The 14,269-nt window shown below is 39.3% G+C and overlaps 1 protein-coding gene across 4 annotated transcripts in view; it reads right to left on the reverse strand.

The window, feature by feature from the left end:
- The window catches only part of LOC127572118 (FERM domain-containing protein 4B-like), a 178,692-nt gene that overhangs the window by 43,516 nt on the left and 120,907 nt on the right, over positions 1–14,269 (reverse strand). For all 4 annotated transcript variants that reach the window (XM_052019011.1, XM_052019014.1, XM_052019013.1 and 1 more), the window contains one exon: positions 10,854–10,940. In XM_052019011.1, coding sequence (XP_051874971.1) covers positions 10,854–10,940 — 87 coding nt within the window. The remainder of the gene's footprint in view (positions 1–10,853; positions 10,941–14,269) is intronic.

Here is a 14,269-nt window from a genome sequence, read left to right on the forward strand (position 1 = left end):
CTGTGCCTTTGTGGAAAAAGACTGAGTAGAGACCAGGTGCTTCCCTACAGGGAGGGAGGAAAACATCTGAGGGCCAAGAGACAAACTGTTGTTTCTGCCTTTAGTCAGTGCATCACAACCCCAAGCACTGAATGACGTTCTCACAGGGCAAACCTACTGGAGCTTAGCTGCTGTTCTTTAATTGACTGAGCTGTTGGAGATCCATATGACGCTCTCACTGATTAAACATATGGAGTTGGCAAGATGAATTAAGGTGTGTGGTCCAAGGGGTCCTACAACAAGTAAATTTCTGAAGCACCGATGGAGTTTCTTCCCCCCCCCCCCCCCATTCTATTATGCAGATTTTCCTCCCTTAAATGAATTTTAGCATGTACTAACAATGTGCTTCATATTAACATGTTCGAAGTACTCCTCTGCATATTCTCCAAGTAAATTTTCTCCAAACTTTGGGAAAATTTCTACTCCCTGATATAAATGTAAAGCTTTATATGACTCTGGTTTGCCAAAAGAACAAACAGTATCAAGAGTTTAAGCAGTCCACTGCTTCATTGACTTTTTATATAATGCTTGCTGGTGTATGTAATCCTAATCAGCAGGTGGGATACCAGATTAAAATCAGAAAACAAAGCCTACAGAGGGGTGTTCAATTATATCTGCTCACAAAATTTGCAACCAAACCATTCCAATGCAAATATGAAAACAGCAGGATGACAGATTTTTTAGATGCCAAAATAATTTTAATACCTCTGCACAAAGTATGAAAATATTAACCACTCAGTCCTCACTATATTATACCTGTCAACGTGGTACCTGATTCAGGTCCAGCAGCGTTTGTGTGATTATTTTTAAGTGTTGGCAGCCTATTAACATGGCTGCTTCAAAGTTAACTCAGTCTTGTATTCATCTAGCACACTTTCGAATGTCACTAGATAAAGATCAGAGCTTAGAACACTCTCAGTATCTCCTCTCCATGGTCCAGGGGCTAGGGACACCTATTGTTCCTCTGGTTCAGAAACCCCAGTGGAAACTATGATTGGACCTGTACACCAGATCCTGCATTTATCCACAACAAGATAATTTTAATATGGAGAAAAAGCTGAAACATCATATAAACTTCATTAAGCTGTTGGCTACATGAAATATCACATACATGCGCACATCTGAGGGTCAAAGTTTTCACACAGAGAATGACAAGTATATGGAACAAGTGGCTAGAGGAGGTGGTAGAGACACATTAAAAAGCATTTGGGTAGGTACTTGGATAGGAAAGGAGTAGAGGGATATGGGCCTAATACAGGGGAATGGTATTAGCAATAGATAGGCATCACGATCACCATGGAGGAGTTGGGCTGAAGGACCTGTTTCTGTGACGTACATGTCTATGACTCTAAAAACACACACTAGTCACCAAAAGCAAGAGACTTGCATACTAATGAGACCTCCCTGGATCTTGGCCTTAATTTTTTTTAAATAATGTTGGGAGAATAAACTAGCTTTTCCAGCTGCAACAACTGTTCTTTTCTTTAATTAAAAGACATCAAAGACAATGGCCATCATAAAAGCACTGCTCAATTATCAGCACTATAGGGTGGAAGGAACACTTTGAAGTCAGTGCTGGCTAACACATTCGAACTGCAGTAAAGTTACTTACTTGCGAGGAAATAATAATCTAAAAAGTAGCATTTATAGAGAACTTGATCACAACATTCTTCATGTCAACTATTTTTGAAATGAGGCCACTGCTATTGAAACAAATGTGACAAAATTCCCAAGTATAAAAAGCACATCAAACCATGTTTTTTTTTGTTCTAAATATAAATGATGAAGGAGAGATTGTTGTCAAGAACAGCAGGGCAGCTTTCTTTTTCAGATAGTACTGTGGGGATTGCATTCCCACTTGAACAACTGAAATTCACAATATAGTACTTCATTTCAAAGGTATATGCTGGCATGTGATCACAGATTACTTGCTTAAATTTTGATAGGAGTTTAAACCTGCAATTTTATGATTCAGTTATTAACTTAGCTTTAGGTTAAAATATGGGCACAAATATTTGATAGAACACCGATTGCAGGCTTGCAACATTCCTCATTGACCGCACACTATTAAGGAGATGGCCTCCATTCTTCTGATGGTGACTGGGGCCCAGGTTTACAGGGGTGCTACAGTGGAGGTCAGAGGAAGAGAAAACAAATATCCCTTCTGTTGGGAGAACCAGAGGCACAGAAGGATAAGTAAACACAGGGAATCATCTGTGGAGCCCAGGGTCTCCCCTTGAATTATTCTCCTGAAATAGCAAGGTTAAAAGCACCAACTGTCATGTGTAAATCGAGTAAAATCTGTAACTGCCCCAAAGAGACAATGGAAACTGGCATTCACTGTGTACAGTGACCAGCATATATCTGTACCTCTGACAAAAAGCACATTACAAAACCTCAGTTTTGTTTATTTTACACTGAACACTACTAACTTGAGAAATGTTATGGTATTTTATCTGGATGGTTAATTTCTAATTTGATGCATTTCCTTTTCCATTCTAAATCAGTATGACAGGAAACTGAACTGGGTCAACTTCCTGAGAGCACAAGAGACTGCTTTACTGAACTGCAGTATACATGACAAAACAATGTCAATATTCTATAGCTGGTGACAGCTAAGTAAACAGCAACTTGTGTCCTGTTTACCCAAATGAACATCGAAATATACAGATCAATGCAAAGCCCAACACTATTCAGTGTTACAAAATACTAACAAACAATAATTGTCAATATTTTAGTCTTAAAAGAAATACATTCAGTATCTACTGTTGGCTGCAAATTGTGTCCGCATATAATACATTGGAAGTCTTTGAAAGGTATTCTCTTATCACTGCAGTCTAGAACAGAATAACTCAAACACAAGATAGAAGAGACATCTCAACCAGATTCTGTTTCAAAACTATATTGAAATACTGAAATCAGAATAATCACTGAATATCTGCAGTCACTCACTCACTGATGCCAAGTGTACTTCATACTTCAGTGGTCTTAGTTAGGACAATTTCCACATCCCAACACTGATGAAATTGCTTCCAAGAAGCCTTGTTTTCTCTCCTGAATCAATCATCTTCACTATCAACAACAGCTAATTTCCACAAAGCCCAAGTTTATTCAAACTGAGAATTCAATGGGGAGATTACAACATTTAATAGGCATTTATACATGTACTTAGATAGGAAAGGAGTAGAGGGATTCAAATCAAATGTGGGCAAATGGGATTAATGTGGATAGGCATCAAAATTGGCATAGATGTGGAGGGCCGTAAGCGCACGTTTTCTTAAGACCATAAGATATAGGAGCAGAATTAGGTCATTTGACCCACTGAGTCTGCTCCACCATTCAATCATGGCTAATTATTTTTTCAACCCCATTCTCCGACCTTCTCCCCATAACCCTTAACCCCCTTACCAATCAATTTCTATGCTTTTATTTCCATGATTCTATGATTTTTCTGACTTGAGCTCCATAATACTGTACAAGAAAATGCCAATAGGTAATCCTGCTCTTTCAAATAACTTCTTGTTTACAACCAGCTTCCACTTCAGAGATTTCATTAGGTGCTGATAGTTTTTGAGCTTTCTGTTCTTGATCCCTAATTCCAAAGATAATGCATTACTCTGCCTTCTCCTCACTGTATCTTTGCAGATAAAAGTAAAATACTTCTTTTCTGCAATTTTTCTTCGTTCTTTCTTTCCCATTTTCGAAACCAAGAGATGATAACTTGGTCTTCTGGTCACATCTATTAAGCCTTAGCAATCTGCTGCATTCTGAGTCTAAGCTTCACAAATTTTTCCTATTTATAGTAGCAATATGAATTAGAATATGTAGTCATTAATAACGGAAGGAATTTAGCATTCTTATATAGATTTATTCTCCAGATAACATTCAAGGATGTAGGTTGCTATGATTAGCTTGTGCTATACAAAGCAAAATGAACTTTAATTTCATTAGTTACACTACAAAGCATTTCAGCATTGTTTGGTAAGAAGAATACATTTTAGTAAACAATAAAATTTAGTCTTTTCTTCTTAATTCTCAAAATATTCAATATTTTTCCTCATTTTATCCAGAAGACTTTGTCATGACAGAAATGTTTTAAACTTACAAATGTGACCTGCTAAACATCTCTATACATAAATAAATATTTTGCCTTTAAGCATATCCATACATCACAAGTCAAATGGGAAATAATACAGGTGACGTGACAAAATATTCACAAAGAAATCCCTAGATGCCCTTTAGTATTATGTGAAATCTATGTAATCACAGAAGTAGTACTGTCACAACCTAAACATATACTTAGGGAATTAAACAATACCTACGATTAGCAGGCCATGCTCCTGGTTTGGTCTCTGGCATCACATAAACTTGTACAACCCGTTCCAAGTTTGGGTTGTCTGCAACCTGTCATTTGGGTCATCCTGAGTGAGGAGGGTGTGTCAACAATCAGTGGGGTTATAAACAAGATCTGTCATAGGTCTTAAATCAATGGTGAGGAAATGGGTGTCATCAGGTCACACTACAAGAAAAATCAATTTTGATGTAAAGCTATTCAACAATCTTCACACCTGACTGGTCAGGGCTTGGTCTACAATAGGGCAGAAAGGAGGAGGTTTTCTCCGGCATGTAAGGTACCTCAATGGTTGCAGTGTCATTGGGACTGACTGGACTTGAACCATGGTCAAGTCATGAAAAATAACCCAGCAAAATTTTCTGAATGGATCAGTTAACAGTGGTGATAGATTTGGAATTGGAATATTATTGTCACATGTACTGAGGTACAGTGAAAAACTTGTCCTGCATACCATTCATACAGATCAAATCATTACACAGTGCATTGAGGTAGTACAAAGTAAAACAGTAACAGAATGCAGAATAAAGTGTGGCAGCTACAGAGGAAGTGCAGTGCAGGTAGACAGTAAGGTGCAAAGTCATAATGAGGTAGATTGTGAGGCAGAGTCCACTTTTTTTTTCCCAAAGTTCAAACTTACATGACACCATTAATAACAAAAAATTGCACCTATGTAGCACATTCAACACGCAAGATAACTCAAGGGGCTACAGAGAAGCATTATAATGCAGAAGAGGATATTAGGATAGATGACCAAAAGCTTAGTCAAAGTAAAAGATTTTTTTAAGGATCATACCGTTTTATGGAACCTTTTACTATATTAAAGGTGTATATAAATTTGAGCAAATTTCATGAATTACACACATGGTAACTCCTGGAATGATAAATTCAATACAGTGCAAGTATTATTGTCCATGTTGTGCAGAAAGTTTAAACTAATGGGTTTAAACTAAATTTGCAGGGGGAGGGGATCCAGAATGAGAGAGAGGATAGCGAGATGGAGGGTAGAGGACAGGTAGGAACTACACAATTTCGGAACATTAATACGAATGGAGAGAGGAGAAATGGGTTAAAAATCCTATATCTGAATGCACGGAGTGTCAGGAATAAGGTAGGCGAGCTTGAAGCTCAGATACGATTGGGTAAGTATGATGTTGTTGGGATAACGGAGACATGGCTGCAGGGAGATCAGACCTGGGAAATGAATTTTCAAGGGTATACATGCTATCGTAAGGACAGGAAGGTGGGCAGAGGGGGTGGGGTGGCCCTGTTGGTGAGGAATGAGATTCAGTCCCTTGCAAGGGGGGACATTGAATCAGGAGAAGTAGAGTCAGTGTGGATAGAACTGAGGAACTGTAAGGGCAAAAAGACCCTAATGGGTGTTATCTACAGGCCTCCGAACGGTGGCATGGATATTGGGTGCAAGTTGAATAGTGAATTGATGTTGGCATGTGGCAAGGGTAATGTCACAGTAGTTATGGGGGATTTCAATATGCGAGTGGACTGGGAAAATCAGGCTGGTACTGGACCCCAGGAAAGGGAGTTTATAGAGTGCCTCCGGGATGCATTCTTGGAGCAGCTGGTACGAGAGCCGACCAGGGAGAGGGCTATTCTGGATTTAGTGCTGTGTAATGAGCAGGATTTGATAAGAGAACTCAAAGTAAAGGAGCCATTGGGAGGTAGTGACCATAACATGATAAGGTTTTATCTGCAATTGGAGAAGGAAAAGGGCAAATCGGAAGGGTCAATTTTGCAGTTGAACAAAGGAGACTATGGAGCCACGAGGGAGGAGCTGGCTAAAGTTGACTGGGCGGGCATCCTAGCAGAATTGTCAGTGGAACAGCAATGGCAGGCATTCTTGGGAATAATGCACAAGGTGCAGGATCAGTTTATTCCCCAGAGAAGGAAAGACTCAAAGAGGGGAAAGGGGCCACCGTGGCTGACAAAGGAAGTCAGAGATAGCATTGTGTTAAAAGGAAGAAGTATGGCAGAGCCAAGCTGAGTGGGAAGATAGAAGATTGGGAAATTTTTAAGGTGCAGCAGAATTTAATTAAAAAGGTAATTCGGGAAGAAAAAATGAGGTACGAAGGCAAGTTAGCCAGGAATATTAAGGAGGATAGCAAAAGCTTTTTTAGGTATGTGAAGGGAAAGAAGTTAGTTAGGAACAATGTTGGGCCCTTGAAGACTGAATCGGGTGAAATTATTACGGGTAACAGGGAGATGGCAGTCGAATTTAATAAGTACTTTGGATCTGTCTTCACGGGGGAAGACGTAAGAAATCTCCCAGAAGTAAGGATGGACAAAAGGCAGAGGATGACAGAGGAACTGAAGTGGATTGACATTAGGAAAGAAATGGTGATGGGTAGACTAATGGGGCTGAAGACTGACAAATCCTCAGGTCCAGATGGTCTGCATCCCAGGGTACTAAAGGAGGTGGCTCTAGCAATTGTGGATGCATTGGTGATCATTTTCCGATGTTCGTTAGACTCGGGGTCAGTTCCTGAGGATTGGAGAATGGCTAATGTTATGCCACTTTTTAAGAAAGGAGGGAGGGAGAAAACGGGGAACTATCGTCCAGTTAGCCTGACATCTGTGGTGGGGAAGATGCTAGAGTCCATTATTAAGGATGAAATAGTGGCATATTTGGATAGCAATGATAGGGTTGGGTCGAGTCAACATGGATTTACCAAGGGCAAATCATGCTTGACTAATCTACTGGAGTTTTTTGAGGATGTAACCAGGAAAATAGATGAGGGAGATTCAGTGGATGTTGTATACCTCGACTTTCAGAAGGCATTTGATAAAGTGCCGCACAGGAGATTGGTGGGTAAAATTAGGGCTCGTGGAATTGGGGGGCGGGTATTAACATGGATAGAAAACTGGTTGGCGGATAGGAAACAAAGGGTAGGGGTGAATGGATGTTTCTCAGAATGGCAGGCCGTGACTAGTGGGGTGCCACAGGGCTCGGTGCTGGGACCACAGCTGTTTACGATCTATGTTGATGATTTAGATGAAGGCATTGTGAATAACATTAGCAAGTTTGCTGATGATACAAAGTTGGGTGGCAGTGCGACATGTGTAGAGGAAGTTAGGAGAATTCAAGGTGATTTGGATAGGTTGGGTAAGTGGGCAGATACTTGGCAGATGAAGTTTAATGTGGATAAGTGTGAGGTTATCCACTTTGGGAGCAGGAACAGGAAGGCGGATTATTATCTGAATGGTGTGGAGTTAGGTAAGGGGGAAATACAAAGGGATCTAGGAGTCCTTGTTCATCAGTCACTGAAAGTGAATGAGCAAGTGCAGCAGGCAGTGATGAAGGCTAATGGAATGTTGGCCTGTATTACAAGGGGAATTGAGTACAAAAGCAAAGAGATTCTTTTGCATTTGTACGGGGCCCTGGTGAGACCGCTCCTGGAGTATTGTGCACAGTTTTGGTCTCCAGGGTTGAGGAAAGATATCCTGGCTACAGAGGGCGTGCAGCGTAGGTTTACGAGGTTAATTCCGGGGATGTCGGGACTGTCTTATGCTGAGAGGTTGGAGAGACTGGGATTGTTCACGCTAGAATTGAGAAGATTGAGAGGGGATCTGATTGAAACATACAGGATTATTAAGGGATTGGACAAGATAGAGACAGGAAATATGTTCCAGATGTTGGGGAAGTCCAGGACCAGGGGGCATGATTGAAGAATAAGGGCTAGGCCATTTAGGACAGAGGTGAGGAAAAACTTCTTCTCCCAGAGGGTTGTGAATTTGTGGAATGCACTGCCTCAGAGGGCAGTGGAGGGCAATTCTCTGGGCACTTTCAAGAAGGAGCTAGATAGGTTTCTTATAGATAGGGGAATCGAGGGATACGGGGACAAGGCAGGAACAGGATATTGATTGTTGAGGATCAGCCATGATCTCAAAATGGCGGTGCAGACTTGAAGGGCCGAATGGTCTACTTCTGCTCCTATTGTCTATTGAAAGGAAGTCATGGCAAGTTTAGAACTGCATGTCTGTTGTTGATTACAAGAAAGGAATTCTGGTGCTTCAAAGATACACCTAATTTTCTCTCTAAACAAGCCACAAAAAACTTCAACACCAAGACCATTAAAGCAAGCACTAATCAAGAACAACATTAGTACTGCGTGGTTGCTACCATCATACAGATTATCAGGTCAGACTATGTTTCAAAGTTGCCAGGCAGACACGAGTTAACTGGATCACATTGCTTTCTAGCACTATCTAATCTTTTCTTCTGCATGGCTTGAACGAGAACCCAAAGTGATCATGATAATAAAAAACCAGTATCACTTATAAGAAAAACTGCTGCATTTATTAAAATAGAACTACCTGTTTTTTCAATCACCATTTCCTACTGGATAGGATACATCTCATTTTTATTGCACTAAGCAATACCTTCTTTCTGAATCAAGGCTGAATCCCCAATTACATTTCTGAAATGAAGAGTGTACAGGACCACTGGAGTTTTCTCCTGTTTGCTTCAATTAACTATACAAATGAAGATGAATGGAACTCTTTAATGAAGGAATTTACAAGTTAGATTTCTGGATTGTCAAGGCAACCAATTCTTTACTTTCCAAATCCAGAAACCCAGTCCCAGTTATTTTAATCTGAACAAACATTATGAAAGCTTCCTAGTGTTACAGCACTGGTAGTAGATTTCCATAATTAAATTCATGCTGATCTTTTGATCTGGGAACAAAGTACTTTAATGTTGGTGCACCATACATCCCATACCTCAACAATCACTCACTGGGCTCTTAGGAAACTAGCAGTACATAATATAACTGGCAACGAATCACATCATTGCTAATGGCTACAGCCATCAATGCAACTGAAGTGGAGACAAATTGTGATAGGGCCTAATTTTAATTGGAGGCAAAGATTTAAGCCTTGCTTTTGGGCAGTTATAACAAATGCTGATCAAATTCAGAAAGCATTGGATGCAACATAAAATAAAAATATTGCACAAGAGAACTTCAACGCTTTGCTGACATTCATGAATGGACTTTACAACTTGATGTGAAGAGTTTACTCAGCAGTGGAAGATAATGCTGAATAGTTAAATTTAATGCCTTTCTGAAATTTATACTGCATCTTTCAGTGTTTCTTTCACCAGCTACTTACATTTATGCAACAGTTTTTATGCAGTAAAATGCAAAACCTTTCACCTTGGGCAGTAAGATGAAAGATTGAGAAAGGTGATCAAAAACTTGGTCAAAGAAAGGCGTTTTGAGGATTGCAGAAGAGGACATGGGAAGAAAGAGGGTCTGAGGCAGGAAATTCCAGAGTGTGGGATGAAGAGGACTGACAAAAGGCCAGGGTAGGAGGGTAGGAGGGTTGCAGAGTCGAAGGGACGTGCATTTAAAGACTGCACAAGATTACAGGAGTTAGCAGGGCAGGGCAACAAAGAGGTTTAAAGAAAAAAAATGCGGGGCTAGTGTTTCTTGCATGCTAGGAATCTATGCAAAGCCCTCCAGCAACAAAATGTTATCATGCACAAAGCTCCACAAAGTCTTCTGCATCAAACCTGGCACAAGACCTTCCCTGGCAGAGCAAGCAGAGAGAGTGATGGGAGAAAGGGTTAGGCAGGGTTGGGCCTGGACTCAGAAGGGAAGGGGCTTTGAGGGATTCAGCAGCATCTGGAAATGGTGCAGCATTAGCAAGTGACTGACTGTAGTATCTGGATGGGAGGTGGCTGGATGTGCAATATTGGGCGCAGGGAGGGGTTTGGTGCAAACTCCAAGGGGATCATTTAAAAGCATATCGACTTACAAGCTGATATACAAATTAGACTCCATTAACCAGAAAAAAGGAAAGAGGCTTTCTTTAAGTAGTATCAAATGAGGCCACAAATCTGCTCCAGTGTGGATGGCCTTAGATGCAGATAGAGACGCTGTAGATGTGACATCAGGAGGAATGTTGCACATCATTTGATTTACCATGGATGGCTAATGGTTTCTATGCATACTCATGCTTCATGCCTGGAGGAATGGGCTTCAATTATACAGAAGTGCACATAGGAGTTTCAGATAAAATTCATTTGTGTACGAAATAAAATAGTTGCGCTACACAAAAGAATCCCTAGCCCAATAATCTTTAAATTTTTAGAGGCAGGGATACCAATAGGTTTGTGTGGCATGCCACGGACGATGGTTCATCTTCCCCTTCCCGCCCCTGGGTGTCTGAGGTCCATGAAAGGTACAAACCTGCAGACTGCATTTAAAGGAAATCCTCCTTTGCAGAGGAGCAGAAACATTACATCATGAAATGTTTTCACAACAGAAGATACAGTTTATATCATGTGTGTTTGACTGAAAAACAGTAAACTGGAGAATGATGGCTCTTTAAAATTCATTTCAAGAACAAAGGGCTGTTAATTAACCAACAATAAGTTACCATTGGACTACGTATCTGTGCAAAATAGTTTATACTTCAGGGTAAAATAATTGCTTTTTACCTTTCTGGGTTTTACTTTATCATGAAAGTCGTATTGCCCAATTCCTTTGCAACCAATTCCAAGCCACCAGGGAATTCCTTGTTTATCCTAAAATATATAAAAACAAAGAAATTAATGCTTTGAAATATGGTTCTAGATGGGTTACCGTTGTTCTACTTTTGTCATTCAAAAACCAACAGCTGATTTTGCTCAGTGATATCCAACATAATAAGCAGACAATTTCCCAGTACTGATGTACATTTCATGCTGTATCCCATAATCCCAGTGGTCAGGCTGATGAAATTTTATAGCTGGCATCAGTCAGCCCATTATTCATCATCATTACACTGAGAAATGGTCTGGGCCTCCAGGATTTCCATATGTGCAGTTTAATGTGGAAATCCCAATGTTATCAGTGACTCATTGCTCCTCCACAAGTCTTACAGCCTTTTTTGAATATAGTCTGAATAAGTCAGTTATCTAATGAGGTTCAGGTATTTGTGAACTATCCTTGGTGTAAAATATTCAAAAATATTACACTTGCTGCATGAGAGTTAAGCTTTTAAAAGTACACTATGCCATAAGTACTGGCAAGCTTTTTGGCACTAAAAATCTAAGCACTATAATTCCAAATATTTAAAAATATTAATCTCTTTTTTTGTGAAAGATTTGATATTTCAGCTACTCTTAATTTTAATTTCTAATTTTGTAAAACATTTAAAATATTAATTCAAAATCTCACGTTTTCCTTAGTGATTTGCTGTCTGTGATTGGCTGCTTTGCTGGCTCAATGACATTGCTGTTGCTGACTGCGCAGTAGCAAGTAATATTGGAAAATTCACACCACAGAGATCTTTGCTGACTTCAGTGAAAGCGCCCACAGTGAACTCCAGCACTACACTGTTGACTTCAAGATCCTGGCCACTGTCAGTAAAGAGCAACATGTCTTTGTTTTCCTTACTGGTATCACTCACCACTGCACATTTTGCTGAAGGAATAGTTCTTAATAAAATTAAACCTCCACTATGCATCATCACTGATACATTGATCTGCCTATTTCCATTTGCTTGAAATGAAATCATGGACTGGATGCTGCCATTGCACTCTGGCACACAGATCACAGACCAACTTACACTGATGAGATATAGATACTCTTCTAGAAGGGTCTTATGTGGAATGATTTTGGGCAGTTCCAATCCAACTATCAGTGACCATCCCTAATTGAGGAATGTTGCTGGAGCTGAGTAGAGGGACCATGACTCTAAATCTAGAACTTTCCTGAAAAGGACTTACACTACAATTCAGTGCCTGAATCTAAGCTGATCTATTTTTAACCCCACCAATACTGAAATCCACCATCTTGATTATGACATTTAGAGAAAATGAAAATATGAACTATCCTGTTTCAATTTTAAATACGTGAATGAGCTCCCACAATATTATTAAATTCAGAAGTCTGACATATGTACATATGTTTGTTCTTATGAACAGCGGAACCAGTTTCCCCTCTCTCCCCATTTAGAGTAATTGTTCTTTCTTATCAGTCATGTGTTTTTGATGCCATTCATTACAATTCTGGAGGTATGGTTACCATATTGAGTGATCTTTGTGTATTTTCTGACACGTCATCTATCAGAACCTGTTTGTTACCCGGGGACAGCCCGTAACATACATGTATACTAAACAGGCTTCCACTAGATCTGTGCTGCTAGCAAGTGATGTACTTTGTATTTACATGCAAACTTGGGTCAGACTTCAATGTCAATGCAAATACATCAAAATCTCCAGTACAATGAATTCTTTGACTCCAAAAGCAACTGACTGGTGTTTGATTCAGTTTTTCCAAAACATATCCAATTTGTAGTTGGCCTGAAAATTTTAACACACATGCTTCATTCATATCTAATTATGTAACACTTTCCAACTAATTAAAAACACAGCTTTCAAGTGACACTGAATTTTCTTTACTCAGATCCTCTTGGTTGATGTTCTTCTTTGCATCTAGTGTCTACACAAGCAAGCCATTGAAATCATGTTAACCTAAATAATACAGCATATAACCATATATGGATTAGAATAACGAAGTCTATGAAGTTGAATATAATTGGGCTTTAATTATCCCAATCTATGGGTCCTACAAAAGCCAATTTGTACCTTCCACCAAACTTATATCCAAGGAATATTTGAATTCAAACAAGTCAGCATTCTACAGATAGGCAAACATTTTGAAACCGAGGGCAAAGGTTTGTTCAAACAGAACTGTATATCACAATAGGAAGCAAAGGAAAAATTCATTACAGTGAAAGAGTAAACAGAAGTTGTCTTTTAGATTTGGTTAGAATAGCGTGACGCCTTGTGTACCTGCGTATTCTTGGGGTGATATTGTGCTGAACAAACACCATAGTACTGACCTCACATTGTATACCCTTTCCGTTTTATTAACATTAACAGAATTGAATATTAGAAATGTCATGGGGAAGTGATTTATAGCACCTATTTAGCTGCAGTGACTATAGATGATCATCTGTTTCTGTTACTAAGTCTTCATGTACATTAAGGGAGCACACAGCCATTTTAGTAAAATTAGTCAATTTGAGTGTGAAGAATTATCATCTAAAGGAGAAGTCACATTGTAATTACTTCACCTGCAATGTTCATTCAGATTAAAATTGAGCACTCAACAGTTGTCTTTCAAGTGTCTTAAAAAGCCAATAAAATGTCAAATATTTCACTTTGCTTGTGCACTTGACCTTTTATTATTCAGAATGCCTAAAAAAGTACATCAATTCAGATTCAGTTTCTCAATTACATTACTTTTGATTCCCATAATTACTGCACCAGTTGAACTTTACATCCACTACAAGCTTTGACATTAATTACCCTGCACTTGCTGCTGCTTGTGACGGAGTACACCTACATGCCACACACTTCTAAATGTTGGTGAAAAAGAATAATAGCCATGTGGCAGAATCATTTTAAAAAACAGATTAGGTAATAACATTTCAAGGTGACATTATGTTCTATTTTATAGTATTTAAGCACAGAAAAATAGATACAGTCAGCCATAATCTTGATTAAACCCTTGATTTTGGTCATTTTCATAGCCTGATGTAAAAGGAGAAAGACGGACTGCTGGAAGACCTTCAGCAGTTCATTATACCTTATGTCCATTTTGATCATTTTTGAAATAGTGCTAAATCTAAAACATGATTCCAACTTCACTTCCTCGTCTACATCATCAGCTAATTTTTAAATGAAATGCCAACAGTGGGGGCAGAGACAGCATTGTATATGATGTCACTTTCCTTGGGTTATGGTTCTTGATCCCAAATACTGTTCAATTGTTATTGCCTCAGTGTACATAGGAACAATGGATGTCTTGTACAGTTGAATAACTTAGTTGTACACATCAAAACTGGTTACTTTCCTATATTACA

The sequence above is a fragment of the Pristis pectinata genome, chromosome 6, assembly GCF_009764475.1.
Source record: "Pristis pectinata isolate sPriPec2 chromosome 6, sPriPec2.1.pri, whole genome shotgun sequence".
NCBI classification, from domain to species: Eukaryota; Metazoa; Chordata; class Chondrichthyes; order Rhinopristiformes; family Pristidae; genus Pristis; species Pristis pectinata.